The sequence below is a fragment of the Colobus angolensis genome, unplaced genomic scaffold (genome assembly GCF_000951035.1).
Source record: "Colobus angolensis palliatus isolate OR3802 unplaced genomic scaffold, Cang.pa_1.0 Scaffold141, whole genome shotgun sequence".
NCBI classification, from domain to species: domain Eukaryota; kingdom Metazoa; phylum Chordata; class Mammalia; order Primates; family Cercopithecidae; genus Colobus; species Colobus angolensis.
The window spans coordinates 385,682-401,603 of NW_012114500.1; the positions used below are offsets into that span (position 1 = coordinate 385,682).

The 15,922-nt window shown below is 39.3% G+C and overlaps 1 protein-coding gene across 1 annotated transcript in view; it reads left to right on the top strand.

The window, feature by feature from the left end:
- The first annotated feature begins 10,179 nt into the window (after window positions 1–10,179).
- Window positions 10,180–15,922, top strand: part of HIAT1 (hippocampus abundant transcript 1) — a 47,960-nt gene continuing 42,217 nt past the window's right edge. Inside the window, exon 1 of the mRNA XM_011935168.1 lies at window positions 10,180–10,418. Within this exon, the coding sequence (XP_011790558.1) occupies window positions 10,335–10,418 (84 nt within the window). The 5' untranslated portion in view covers window positions 10,180–10,334. The remainder of the gene's footprint in view (window positions 10,419–15,922) is intronic.

A 15,922-nucleotide genomic window follows, 5' to 3' on the forward strand; every position in this document is an offset into this window, starting at 1 on the left:
AGAATTTATCTTTATGTTAATAACAGCCTAACATTTTTTGTTTTAAATATCTCTAGGCTAGCCTCAAGGTTAAGTAATTATAGAAGTTTGGTATATATTTTCTTCATAATTTGGATATAATTGCTTCAATTGTGACCGTCAATGGAATGCATGGAGATCAATTGCGATAATATACAGGATTTTAATCCTGTCTCTACTGCTGAAGTAACCTTACACAAAATACTTTGTAAAAAATCACGAAAGTGCCAGCATTTTAAAAATATATATTTTTCTTTGGTAACCTCTCATGAAAAGCACTAACTAAAAATGTTTAATAATCTTTTATGTATTACAGTACTTCTTTTTTTGGAAATATATCACAATCCTCAAGTTCCAGTGCTACGCAAAAATATAATCTGAATTTTATAGATAATACTACCTTTTTTTTGTTTTTTTTTTGAGATGGCATCTCACTCTGTCACCTACGCTGCAGTGGTGTGATCTTGGCTCACTGTAGGAACCTCCACCTCCTGGGTTCAAGCAAGTCTGCCTCACCCTCCATAGTAACTGGGATTATAGGCCATGCCACCATGCCCAATTAATTTTTGTGTTTTTAGGAGAGATGGGGTTTCACCATGTTGGCCAGGCTGGTCTCAAACTCCTGACCTCAGGTGATCTGTCTGCCTCGGCCTCACAAAGTGCTGGGTTTACAGGCATGAGCCACTGCACCCAGCCAATACTGCCTTTCAAAAGAGACTGATAGTGACCAGCATTAGTAATCATACTGGTGGGGGTGGGGTTTTTTGGGGGTTTTTTGTGTTTTTTTTTTTTGAGACAAGGTCTTCTTCCCATCGCCTAGGCTGGAGTGCAGTGACACAATCTTGGCTCACTGCAGCCTTGACAGAGCTAAAGCGATACTCCCAGGAGCCTCAGTCCCCCAAGCAGCTGAGAATACAGGTGCGTGCCACCATGCCCAGCTAATTTTTGTATTGTTTTGTAGAGGTGGGGTTTCGCCATGTTGCTCAGATTGGTCTCAAACTCTTGAGCTTCAGTGATCTGCCTGCCTTGGCCTCCTAAGTGTTGGGATTACAGGCGTGAGCAACCACACCCAGCCCATACTGGTCTTTCTTACAGTTTTTAAAAAGAGAATTCGTTTAAGGCAGAACTGATTACATATACACTCTAGAAAAGAAAATAGCAAGGAAGAAATAAATTGCCCTCAATTACCAAAGATTTGAGCTTCTACTATGGCTGACAGTGTTTTAGTCATTGCAAATTCTGGGGTTTCCCAAGTTCACCCTCAATTCTGGCTAGAAAGATAAAACTTACTGAAAGCTATTATACTCACAGTCATATTTATTACAGAGAAAGGAAATACAAATTAAAACCAGCCAAAGGAAGTGACACATAAAATAGAGTCTAGGAGTGGTCCAAACTTGAGCCTGTTGGTGTCCTTTTCTTGTAGAGTCACGGAAGGTGTTATCTGCTCCTGACCACAGTGTTTGACAGTACACACATAGTATTGCCATTCAGGGAAGCTTACCTAAGCTTTGGTGTCCAGATTTTTATTGCGGCTCTATTAGTTGGCATGGTTGATTTTTTTTTTTTTTTGCCCATGTAGTTGTCCTCTCTTTCCAACGTCTGCCCCTCCCTGGAGATCTGGTTGACATCAAGACTTCAGGGCCTCACCATAGGTTATCTCCTTAGCATAAACTGTCAAGTGTTGCCTGAGGAACCCACAATGAATAAAGACATTCCTATCATTGAGAACTCCCAAAGACTGACAGCAGAACTTTCTTTGGATGGGCCAAATTTCTTACTACACAAAGACCATTCATCTCTATACACATCCTTCTGAATTGATGAGGATGATACAATCAACAATTCTTTTCAGAGACTTTAGGTTTTTTTTTTGTTTTTTTTTTTTTGAGATGGAGTCTCGCTCTGTCACCCAGGCTGGAGTTCAGTGGTGCAATCTCAGCTCACTGCAACCTCTGCCTCCTGGGTTCGAGCAATTCTCCTACCTCAGCCTCCCAAGTAGCTGGGATTACAGGCGCCTACCACCACGCCCAGCTGATTTGTTTGTATTTTTAGTAAAGACGGGGTTTCACCACGTTGGCCAGGCTGGTCTCGAACTCCTGACCTCAGGTGATCTGCCTGCCTCGGCCCCCCAAAGTGCTGGGATTACAGGCATGAGCCACCACATCAAGCCCAGAGACTTTTAATTTGTATATTGTCATTTTTAATTTTAGAATATCTGTCAAATTATTCTGAACATAACATGAATCTAATGTGGAAAAATGTTTATAATTAGATACTGTGTTAACATATATATACATATACAGAGAGAGAGCACAGTATTGTCAGTTTTCAGTTCTTATGTATAATAACTTTATAAATGCTGTACTATTTTAAAGGACAAATTTAAAACATGGTTTATAAATGTTTTACCTGTACTGTATATTAGTGAACAATTTTGAACTAATTTTAAATTAGGCATTACCTATCACCATTATAAGGAAGAGCTAAAACCTGATACCAATTGTTATTTTGGCTCACAGTAGGACTTCACGAGTGTTAGGATCACATTTTCCTCCCTTGGACCAGAGAATCAGGTGTTTTTCGTTTATGCATTTATTTTCATTCATTCATTTAGGATTTCTAAAATGTTAGAGGTAATTTGTTTAAAACAAATAACAAGGTGTTCTTTTGGAAATACACAGTTTATCTTAGATATACACTTTCCTCTTTTGAAAGGTAGAACTCACTGCAGGTTTAAAAGAATAATGAATGTTCTTACAGTGTTTTGTGATAATCACTGAAAATTCACTTGTAAAAATATACTTAAAGTTTGTCCGACGCATGGCCCACAGGCTGCATGCAGCCCAGGATGACTTTGAATGTGGCCCAACACAAATTTGTAAACTTTCTTAAAACAGTATGAGATTTTTTTGCAATTTTTTTTAAGCTCATCAGCTATCATTAGTGTTACTGTATTTTATATGTGGCCCAAGACACTTCTTCTTCTTCCAGGGTGACTCAGGGAAGCCGAAAGATTGGACACTCCAGCTTTAAATGTAGAGTATTTAAGAGGTTCAGTTAAACGTACTAAATCAGACTTGTGTGATTTAGACACAAAATCTGTGTGTGTGTGTGTGTGTGTATGTGTGTGTGTTTGCTCTTTTAAAAGATAACACATGTACAAACATGATTTCTAATAATTGAGGGTTTTTACCTTTAGGCTAAAGTTTTATTTTATTTTATTCTGCTTGGATAGCAAATATAGCATTTTAAAATGATGCTAAGTGCTTTTTTAATATATGCATGCTGCATCAATAGGTCTTTTAAATATAGCCAAGGCAGGGTAATATTTCTTGAGTGATGATAGAATTATAGAAAATCATGAAAGATGTGTGCCCATGTTTCATTTTATAACTTGAAAACCTGCCACTTACTTTGGATGTTATATATACATAATACATCAAATTTCCATTATTTCATATTATTTTTCTCCATTTCCCTCAAGTTTCATTTTTTCAGTATTTTGTTTTTATAATATTGCCATTTTAATGGCTTCAGTCATGCTATGACAAATTGTGCCAATTCAGCTTTAAAAAACTAATGGGCTACCTCCATGAACTCACACATATGGCACTGTTAAAGAACTTTTTTTAAAATTAAATTTTCTCCAGTTTTTCATTTTGCAGCATACAAAAAAGTTAAAAGGCTGGTATACCACCTAAATCCAACCATTATTAACATTTTGCCACACTGGCTTTATCTCTGTGGGGACACTTTACCCCTACATACTCCAGCATGCATGACCTAATGATACGGACATCTTCTTAATTAACCTCAGGTGCCATTATGACACCTAAGAAAAATTAATACAGGTCGCTTCATCTAAGTTCAAATTAAAATACAGTTGCCCCTCTGTAAATGTGTGGGATTGGTTCCAGAACCCCCACCTCGTGTATACCAAAATCTGGGTACACTCAAGTCCTTAGGGGGAAACCGCGTATAAGAATGTCAGCCCTCCCTATGGGTGGGTTTCACACCCCGCAAATCCTGTGTTTTCCATCTGCATTTGGCTGAAAAAAATCTGCATATAAGTGGACCCACGCAGTTCAAATCTGTTGTTCAGGAGTCAACTGTATTCCCAATTGTCTCAAAAATGATTTTTTATAGCTTTTTGTTTTGGAACCAGGGTAATATCAAGGTTAATGCTTTGTATTTGACTGTCTCTTTTGGTCTAGAAGTCCCCTTCCTGCACCACCACCCACCCTTCAATGGCTTTTTTATACCAAGAGACTGAAAATGCTACCTCTAATGACTTTTCTCCCCATGATAGTACTCTTTGAAGGACCAAAGTTACTTTGCTCCTATTATGTGGTTTGATTTGTTCCCTTTATTTCTTTCATGTCCTTTGAACTGGAAGTCAAGTCTATAGGTTTGATTACCTTCAAGCTAAATGTATTGGGTAAAAATATTTCATAGATTTTATATTGTATCATATTAAAAGACACAGATAATCTCATTATTAATGTTGGTAATTATTTGGTTAAGATGATGACTACCCCATTGTAAAGGTTACTGTAAAGTTCTCCCTGTTGTAAAGGTCATTTTTTCACCCTTAGTAATCTATGGAGTAACGTTTTAGCACCAGGGGAATATTCTGTTTCCCAATGGCTTTAGCATCAGTTGATGATTCTTGACTGAATAATTTATTACACTGGGGTGCAAAATGGTGATTAATTTTTTTTAGTGCTCTGAATTTCTTCTACATTTATTAGTTTATATTCTTTTTTTAAAATAAAAAAAGTTTATTTCCCTCCTGTTTCTCCAATACCCCTCTTTACAAAAAAAGACTATGTCTTCATGAATTAAAAAAAAATTACTCAATATATTATAGCCAGTCAGTCACAGTTCTTTTTGATGCTCATATATATTGTGAGCCTCTAGCCCACGGAAGTCACAGCAAGCTAGCTCTTGTGTTTTCTAAACATGACCACATTAGTCTTTTAGTCCTTATTTGCTTCAGGCACAATAAATCTGAGGCTTACGTTGTATTTGTCTTGTTCCAAATCTGGATTATCAGCTAATTCTCCAAGGAGCCCTATACCTTTTAAGAGGAGTGGGATTTATTTTATTTTTTCTTTGGAATCTTTCTAGCCAGTGAATGGAATTTATTATAGAATCCATTGTTTCTGAGCTGTCATTTTTCTAGGCTATTTTAGTGGACATAGCTAGGAAATAATACAATTTTAAAAGATCATGAATTCAAATGAATATTTACAGTTAATATTTAGCAACATGGCCAGGTGCAGTGGCTCATGCCTGTAATTCCAGCACTTTGGGAGTCTGAGGTGGGAGGATCACTTAAGGCCAAGGGTTCAAGATGAGCCTGGGCAACAGAGTGAGATCCTGTCTCTACAAAAAAAAAAAGATAAATTGTTTTCAAAAAGTTATATATGAAAAGCATATTCCGAAAAAGTCTAGCTGTCATACCTATCCCTCCATTCCTAACCATCTCTTATAAATAATTATTATAAGTAATTATTTTCTTAGTTTTCCAATTTATCTTTCATGTGTTTCTTTTTAAAAAGCAAACAGATATATATATTGCTATACTTACTGTGCCTCTTTCACAACATGGGGTCTTTATAAAATTTCTTTGGATGTTTAGAAAGGTTTGTATGTTCTAATTTATACTGATAACATTTTATATAATGCATTTAGAGTCCCCAAGTTGCTTTTGGCCTCTACTATTTAATTTGACACTTTTAAATGATGTTCTTTGACTCTTACCTAATTATCTATGTGACAGTCAGTGAATATATTATCTCTTCATATTTTTTGTAATTATCTTATTTCTATTTGATTAGAACATAGAATATTTATACACCATTAAAATTTTTAAAAAATATGTTTAATACCCTACTGATACTTACCTGAAGTCTCTCCAGTCAACTCTTGGCTGGATGAAGCTCTTTTGTAGAGTATTCAAGGAGGGCTTGTAAGTACTGCACAATATTCTCTGAGTTGTGACATGTTTACAATTTCTTCTGGAGCCTAGATACTTAAAGTATAGCTTGGCCACATAGAAAATCCTTGAGTTTGTCTGAATTTGTGCTTCACTGTTGGGTTGCTTGATGTTACTAACAAGAAGTGTGGCACCACTTGACTTTTTTCCCTTTTGGAAATGACATTTTGTTTGTTGTTGATTTTTACCTAGAGGCCCAGATAATTTTTTCTATATTATTTTATCTCGATCCTTTCTATCTCATTTTTGTTTTCATAGCTGTTTTATTCCTCTTCTCTGTGTTTCTTACTTTTATTTGTATCTCTCAGGTACCCTGTGATTTAGTTTTCATTTTTAGATGATTTTATCTTTTCAGTATATTGCCTGTGTTTGTTCAACTCTCATTTTACATTCTTACTATTGAGTTTTAAAATTTTTTATTTGCTGTGTTCTTTTATATGCGCAATTACTTATTTAATTATATTCATGTTGGAGTGTTGTATATTATTTGCCTCTGCTTCATATTTTCTAGAGGGTAGTATTTTCTATTGATTGAAAAGTTTTCATTTTCTGTTTTTTATAATAGCCTTGTATGGATTTTTGGTGGCTTTTCTATTCATGATTAAATGTGTAGGATTTTCTTGAATAAGCAATTAACAGGTGGTTCTATAGAATGGAGGGTAGAAGGGATGTGGGTGACTTACTCAGTTCTTCAGCTAAAGAGGACCCTCTTCTGTTAGCATGGTGAAGTACAGTTTCCTTAATAAATTGTGCATGGTGGGGGTGGGATTTGGATTCTGTGATGCAATCTTGTTTCTTTAGGAATCTTACTTTTGGCCACTTGCCCTTCTTTCCAAGGAATCCCACTCCCTTTTCAAGGTGCCACATGAACTGTTTTCATGAACTTTCCAAACATTAGTTTCTGCTTGTTTCTAAGCCTAATTCTTGGCCTTCTCATTAATTTTCAAAACTTCCAGTATCCTTCCAAATAATTCCCTTTTGCTTACGTTGCGAGTACTAGTTTGTTAGCCAGTGTTAGTTTCTGTTGATCCTAACCAAAGAACCCTAAATGACTTATCAGTCTCTGAGCGCAAAGTTTGTGAATACCGTCATCCCTCCATATGAGGAGGGGAGTGGGAACTGGTTGTGGGATTTCCATGGATATCAAAATCAGTGGATGCTCAAGTCCCTTACATAAAATGGCATAGTATTTGGTTATCATCCTCCACATACATCATCTCTAGATTATTTATAGTACTTGATACCATGTAATGCTGTGTAGTCATACTGTATTTTTCACTTGTATTTCTGTTGTTGTTGTTTTGTGGGATTTTAAAAAAATATTTTTATTCCGAGGATAGTTGAATCCACAGAAAGATACTGAGGGCCAGCTGTATTCACAACCCAAATCACATACAAAGCCACAAGTTCATACACAATAGACCTGTTAGAACAAGACTGATCTCCCTTGTTTATCATTGCAGCCTTTCTAGCACAAAGCCTGAGACATTCTGGACATTTAGTATGTGTTAAATTTCTCTTACTACATTATTTCCAACAGTATTTACTGCAATCTGCAATTACCTTCTTTTTGTTTTGTAACTGTGTCCCCCACTAGAATGTAAGCTCTATGCAGATAGTATTTATCTGCATACTGTCTCATTTATTGATGTATCCCTGGCATCTAACAAAACACTGACAAACACAGGCACCCAGTAAGTTTCTTTTCAATGACTGAACAATAACCAGTTCATAAGGCTGGTAAAATTGGTATAGCTAGATGAAGTATGATTTTGAGGGGCTATGAAAATCAAAGTAACCACACAATAAATTATCGGCCCTCTACTTCCATTCAAAACAAGCTCCTGGAAATTGAATTATGAAATCTATCATATTACTTTCTCTGAAGAACTTCAAATTGGATGTCAACTAAAAAGTTTCAGGCGAGGTGCGGTGGCTCAAACGTATAATCCCAGCACTTTGGGAGAAGCGAGTATCTCTTGAGGCCAGGTTTGAAACCAGCCTGGTCAACATAGCCAGACTCTGTCTTTACAAAAGAAAAATGAAAATTAGCCAGGCATAGTGGTATGCATTTGTAGTCCCAGATACTTGAGAGGCTAAGGCAGAAGGATCGTTTGAGCTCAGGCATTCGAGGCTGCAGGGGGCCATGATGGCACCACTGTACTCCAGCCTGGGTGACAGAGTAAGACCCTGTCTCAAAAAATAGTAATAATAGGCCACACGTGGTGGCTCACACCTGTAATCCCAGCACTTTAGGAGGCTGAGGCGGGCAGATCACCTGAGGTCAGGAGTTCAAGCCTGGCCAACATGGTGAAAGTCCATCTCTACTAAAAACAGAAAAAAAAATTAGCCAGGTGTGGTAATGGGGACCTGTAATCCCAGCTACTCGGGAGGCTAAGGCAGGAGAATCACTTGAACCTGGGAGCTGGAGGTTGCAGTGAGCCAAGATGGCACTATTGCACTGCAGCCTGGGTGACAAGAGCGAAACTGTCTCAAAAAATAAATTAATTAATTAAAAAAAGTTTCAACATGAGAATGTATGTTTTAAAACAAGTATGCTGAATATACTTATTGACTGGAAAATATAACTAGAAGTATCTATCAGGCTATAAATTGCCTTTCTTCTCCCTTCCATGGAAATTAGTTTTTTTTCCATTTTCAGTTAGTATGAAAATACAAGGAACAGGAAATTCAATCAAATTTACGTTTTAACATTTTATTTGGAAATAATTTCAAACTTACAGAAAAGTTGCAAAAAGAGTACAAAGAACTCATACATTCGTTTACTCTGTTTTTCCTTTTACCCTATATGTTAGTGATTTATAGCTGTGTAACAACCCCAAAGCTTAGTGGCTTACACCAAGTACTTTCATCTTACACTGTTTCTGAGTCAGGATTCCAGGAGTGGCTAAGCTGGGTGGTCCTAGCTCCGAGCCTCTCATGAAGATGTAGTCAGCTAAAGGCTTGACCAAGGTTGGAGGATCTACTTCCAAAGTGACTCACTCCGTGGCATTTGGTAGGAGGCTACATACGGTTCATGGACAACTGGATCTCTCCGTAGGCTGCTTGAGTGTCCCGAAAACATGGAAGCAGGCTTCCCCAGGCGCCAAGCCCCAAAATGAATGAAAAAGAGACCTGCGAAGAAGAGGCAGTGCCTTTTATGACCTAGACTCTGAAATCAATACTGTCACTTCTGTTTTGATCTATCAAGAACCACTAAACCTAGTGGACACTCAAGGGGAGGGGAATTAAGAGTCCATCTCTTCCAGGGAGGAATATCATTGAATCTGTGAACATATCTTAGAACTACCATACCTAGCTTCAGTACTTTTAAACATTTGCCATTTTGCTTGGTCCCTCTCTTTTCCCCACCTATATATACATACCCATACATGTTACTCCCTAACCATTTGAGAGTAGGGAGCATGCGTTGTATCCCTATCCCTTGTGTTTCGCTCTTAAAGGATATTCTATTATACAACACGGTAGTTATCAATATCTAATTTTAACATTGTGATACTTTAAAGTCCACTTCCACTTGGGTAAATTGCCCTAACAATGTTCCCATCAAATTTATTTTTAAACAATACAGTAAAAACGTAGAGGGTCACAAAGTGTGACATCGGTCATATATATATATATATATTTTTTTTTTTTTTTTGGCAGGGAATAAAAAAAGGTCCTGGGTCTAGGGCGGTAAACAAACGTGAGCTAGCTGAGTTCTAGCGGGGGTCCCTGAGCACCAAAAGGACAAGACAGTTTCTGAAACACTACCTTATCTTTATCTCTTAAGTTACCCATTACTTATGGAAAATGATTTCTTTTGTACTGTTCCCTTCGGTTCCTGTCTAGATTAGAACACAGCTGGAGATTGTGCTAATAGCTTAGGATGTCTGTTTCCGTGAGTAGGTAACAACTTTTTGAAACAAATTCCCTCATCTGCTGAAGAAGGGGGATAGTAATGGCCCCTATCGCCCAGAACCGTTGTGAGAATTTAGCTAGCTGGTGATGCCGAAGCACGGAGTTGTACAGGTAGCCAGCAGCACCCAGACCCGCGGCTACTCTACCCGCTCTGCAACTGTACAGCTGGCCGGCAGGGGAGCAGGCGGGGCGGCATCACGTGGACGGGGCGGGGCGCGCTAGTCGGCTGATCGCACGATTGTGACGCGCCGCCGGAGGCAGGCCGGGCCCTCAAGATGGCGGCGGGCGCCCAGAGCGGCTCGGCCCGGCAGTAGTAGTGGGACGGCACTAGCCGCTGGGGCCGGCCGCCCCGGGAGTGGCTGCAGCAGCGCCAGGAATCGAGGATGGTAAAATGACCCAGGGGAAGAAGAAGAAACGGGCCGCGAACCGCAGTATCATGCTGGCCAAGAAGATCATCATTAAGGACGGAGGCACGGTGAGCTGAGTTCCGCGCCGGCAAGCGTCCCTCGGGGCCCCCATCCGGTCTCTCCTTTAGACCCCAACACTGCCGTCTCTAGTCGCCCCAGTCCCCCGCTGCCTTCCCCTACCTTGTCCCCGGTGCCGGTGCCTCGGGCTCGCGGACCCGCATGCCGCCGCTCCGGGAATCGTCCTCCCCTGCTCGGGCCTGTGGCGTCCGGGGCCCGTCCTCTTTCTCTCCCGCACCTGCCGCCCTCTGCTCCCGCCGCCTCTGCAGGCCCTCTGGCCTCGAACCCCACGTGCGCCTCCGCCGCGGAGAGGAATGTGCCGGGCCTCCCCGGCGGCCTGCCCGCCTGCCGCGCCCCTTGTCGCCGCAGCGTCGCCTTGCATCCGCCGCCAGGCCCCGCGGAACCGTCGCCGCGCCTGTCAAGGGGCTGGGAACCATCCCTGCTCTCCCATATGTTGCTAACCGGGTGGCGTCTGGCACTGGGATCCCGCTGCGGCCCCGTAGTACGTTCGCTTTCTGTTTCCACGTCTGTGCGTCGGTGCTCCGGCTCTGGGCTGCTTACAGTAAACCCTGGAGGTGGGCTTCCCTCTCTTCCCGGAGTCGGAAGCATGACGGCAGACACCTGGGGCCTACATTCGAACCCGCTAGTTTTCAAAGAAAAGTCATCACTCTGTGCCCTATGATCAAAAGTACTAGAATCAATCATGGCCTAAGGATCAGCGGAAGACACTTTGAAAGGAAGAAAGGTTTGCTTTTTAGAAACTGTTGTCATCACAGTAAACTTTGTGCAGTGTGCTGTAGTTAACCAGCAGGGGACGTAGGATTTTTAATTGAAAAAAAAAAACAAAAAACAAAACAAAACTGTGCTTTTTATGCTAACATTTCTCCGTTGCTACACTCTCTCGTCTTTGTTGCATCTGCTGATACCGCGTTCTGAAATAGAATGGAAAGGTGATATATATGTTTCACTTACCTGAAGTGTGCAGAAATGGTTCCATTAATTCCATTTCTGTTTATATCTTATTGGAGCCCTGATCAACTGCTAGCACAGTGCTAAATATGTATGTAAGTAGGCCACCACTGAGGATTTGCTGAATTCAGTTGAAAAACGTAACAAAATTATATGACATTTCAGAACACGGCCCAGTCAATATGCGAAAGTTTAGAAAACTTGGGACATATGTAATGACTTCAGAATATATTTTTAGTTTAACTGTAACATTTATTACATGTTATAGCTTTGACGTTTATTGAAAAAACAAACTTGGAAATTCCTCAGGTTCTTTTTATTGAACTTCATTAATTAAAACATTACTTTAATTAGATCTGTTATGAAGAGTCATAGTTCTTTTGACCAAGTAGTTAGGAACTATATGGGGAGAAAAATACTGTTGCCTTTGTCAACCTTTAGAAAGACACAGTATTTTACATTCTTCATAAAATCTACAGAATAGTGGAAATGAAGGATTGTATTTTGTAAGACCAAGTGATATTTAAGATCAGTATTTTTTGCAAAATGTAAGAATGAAACTGTGATTAAGAAACAGCTTCCTTTTCCTTGAAAAGTTCAGTTTTATTACCTTTCTTTTGGGTTTTGTTTGATTTACTTTACAACAGATGCTTTCTTTCCGAATCCTGTGAGTTTTGGAAAGGATTGTTTTTGAACTTCCTTGTTCTGTTATTAAGGTTGTAATTAATTCTTAGCCTGCTTTGGGACACAAAATAAAATGTTTGCACCAGCAATAGGTTTCACATAGAACAAAGGAAGACTTTCCTTGAGGGCTGTGAACATGGGGGCTATTACCATTTCTCATCTTTATACACTTAATATTTCATTATCTATTCTAAGAGCACTGGGCACTCCTTTAGAATAGGGGCTTTGTTTTGTATGTTTGAATCCCACGGGGCCTAGTATATGAATTTTAAAGTGATAAAAACACTTACGTTTTGTACTAGCACATTCATAGATGAATTTTTATTGTAATTTTGTTTATTCTTATACATAATCAGAGGATATATTTCAATAAATGTCAGAGGAATATTTTGCATTATTTGTATTTTAATCCATCCCAGCTTTAAATTTAAAAAGTATAACTGGCCGGGCGCGGTGGCTCAAGCCTGTAATCCCAGCACTTTGGGAGGCCGAGACGGGTGGATCACGAGGTCAGGAGATCGAGACCATCCTGGCTAACACGGTGAAACCCCGTCTCTACTAAAAATGCAAAAAAACTAGCCGGGCGAGGTGGCTGGCGCCTGTAGTCCCAGCTACTCGGGAGGCTGAGGCAGGAGAATGGTGTAAACTCGGGAGTCGGAGCTTGCAGTGAGCGGAGATCCGGCCACTGCACTCCAGCCTGGGCGACAGAGCAAGACTCCGTCTCAAAAAAAATAAAATAAAATAAAATAAAATAAAAATAAACAGTATAACTATTGCAATCATAGAAATTATTGTAAAATGGTAGTTGCTTGTCTACCTCCCTACTTAAAACAGGTCAGACTGCTATTATGAACTTTTTTTTTTTTTTTCTGAGACGGAGTCTCACTCTGTTGCCCAGGCCGGAGGAGTTCAGTGGCATGATCTGGTCTTACTGTAACCTCCGCCTCTTGGGTTCAAGTGATTCTCCTGCCTCAGCCTCCCGAGTAGCTGGGACTACAGGCACGCGCCACCACACCTGGCTAATTTTTTACATTTTCAGTAGAGATGGGGTTTCATCATATTGGCCAGGCTGGTCTTGAACTCCTGATCTCATGATTTACCCACCTTGGCCTCCCAAAGTGCAAGGATTAGAGGTGTGAGCCACCATGCCCAGACTGAACATTTTTTAAGAAAGGCAAAGAAATTGTCATTTGATATTCTGTTCTTGTGTGTTTTTTAATTCATTGTATCATAGAATATTTTAGTGCTATTGCTATTGACCTCAGAGTTTCAGAGTTTTTAGAAAGTTCCACCAGTAGGTAGCTTCATTCAGTCAGATGTCTGAGGCTCTATGGTCGGTATACGTGACAGGTTGTGAACAGTATTTCACATACCTGGTCAGTGGTACTGATTTGATCCCCTTCTAATATCTTGTCAACAATGTTAATAAAATTCTTTCCCGTTGTCCTGCTAATGACATATATGTAAGCCTATTTGGCTAGTTTAAACATTTATAAACAAAACTAGTAAGAGTTGTTAATGATTTGTCTGAAAATTAGAGCAAATCTGTAGTTTTTAATGGTTGAAGAAATAAATCCTTCTAAATGAGCCAGATTAATCGTAAGTTACTGATTTTTTTAATTGAAATTGTATTTCATTCAGCTGAATGAAAAGCCAGGCCAGGATAAAGCTAACAAGTAGGCTACCTATATGAGCAGACAAAATTAAGATAAATTACATTAAGGTGTGTGATTCTATATTAGGCGTTTTTAACCTGGGTCTGTTCATCCTGAAGTTTTCAAAATTTTCTTTTGGCTGTACATATTTTTTGGAAGAGTCCCAAAAAGTCCATACTTCCCAAAAGTTTAAGAGCAATTGTTCTGTTTGAAAACAGCGTGACTGAAGAGTAAGTTCCACAGATTATATTCAGTAAATATTTAATCATATACTGTATACTACTTCACTGATGATAGTAACCATATTAGTGAATTTGCTTTTAAAGCATCCATATATAGAAATAGTTTTTAGGCCAGGGGCAGTAGCTTACGCCTGTAATCCCAGCACTTTGGGAGGCCAGCGTGGGCAGATTACTTGAGGGCAGGAGTCTGAGACTCACCTGGCCAACAGGGTGAAACCTCGTCTTTACCGAAATTACAAAAATGAGCCAGGTGTGGTGGTATGCGCCTGTAATCCCAGCTACCTGGGAGGCCAAGGCATAGAGAATCACTTGAACCTGGGAGGCTGAAATTGCAGTGAGCTGAGATCATGCCACTGCATTCTAGCCTGGGTGATGGAGTGAAACTGTCTTTAAAAAAAAAAAGTTTTTAGTTACAAGTTTTAATGTATGTAACATTCAGTGTAGGTATTTAAGACAGCTGAAATAAAAATACCTTCTGACATTTTCAAATACTAGAATTCTGTTTTGTTTTATTAAAGCATTACCACTTGTTTTTAAGCATAGCTGTTAGAGGCTAAGAGCTAAAGAGTTATTTACATTATTCAAATTGAATTTTCCTTATCTTTTAAAATGCTCATTTTAAAATATGATCTTCATTGTTTTGTCAATACAATTGTGAGACTACATCTCTGACAAAGTGGAAAATGTATAGTTCTTTCAGAAGTTAATTGGTAAAATGACTTTAAAGATTTGATAGAAAGTAAGGCATATGTGAATTGCATGGTTGGAAGTACCTGAAAAAAGTAAAATTGATATATCATTTGAAAATGAAATGCATATCCCTGGATAAGCAGAGCACCAGGTTTTTTTTTTTTTTTTTTTTCTTGGCATCCCTGATTTTCATTAAATAGGAATCAGCAACCATTTCAAAAGCGGGACCCAAGCTCTGACCCTTTGCACTCTTCACCTGCAAGGATGGCTGAAGTAGTGGCAGGAAAGCTCTCCGGGATGTAGGACCTTTGTAGACCCAGAGAGTTGTTAAACAGCCTTTGGTTGCTAGCGTGCGAGTGATGAGAAGGGCCTGTGGTGCTTTTCTTTTTCTTTCTTTTTTTTTTGAGACAGGGTTTTGCTCTTGTTGCCCAGGCTGGAGTGCAATGGCGCGATCTTGGCTCACTGCAACCTCTGCCTCCCTGGTTCGAGCAATTCTTCTACCTCAGCCTCCTGAATAGCTGGGATTACAGGCATGTGCCATTATGCTCGGCTAATTTTTGTATTTTTTAAATAGAAACAGGGTTTTACCATGTTGGCCAGGCTGGTCTCAAACTCTTGACTTCGGGTGATCCACCTGCCTCTCAGTCTTCCAAAGTGGGATTACAGGTGTGAGCCACTGCACCCAGCCCTGTGGTGCTTTTCAAAAAGCCTAGAAACATCAGGGTGTTTATATTGTCTTTGGCAGGTGTGTGGCAGGCAGCATCATGAATTACTTAACTTGAAGTTAGAAGACTTGCATACCAACATAATCAGACCATCTGCAGAAATTCTCCTACAGTTGAAATGTACCTCCTTTGCAGCTACTGAGAGTTTAAAGTTTAAGTAAAAAAATGAATAGCTTTCTTCAGGTAACATTCTGACAAGTCTGTATGATTTAAAAGTTTCAATTATAAAGAACTCTGGTTGTCTTTTAGCATTATTTTAAATTGGAAGTGTGAAAGTAACAGTTGACAGTTTCAGCCAGGGTACATCAAGAAGAGATGAATATGGATATAATATAGCTCTCAAAATTTCCAGTACTTTGTAACAAAGAAATATCCCTCCCATTGCCCTGCTTTTTAAAAAAATAATACATTTTTTTCCTACCAGTCATGGGAAACTCAATGGAATGGTTCAGGAGGGACAAGCATATGCAGCATACCTGTCTTTTTCCATTCAAGTTTTACTTTATTTTTAAAATTTATTATTTTTTAAAATATTTCAATAGTTATGGGG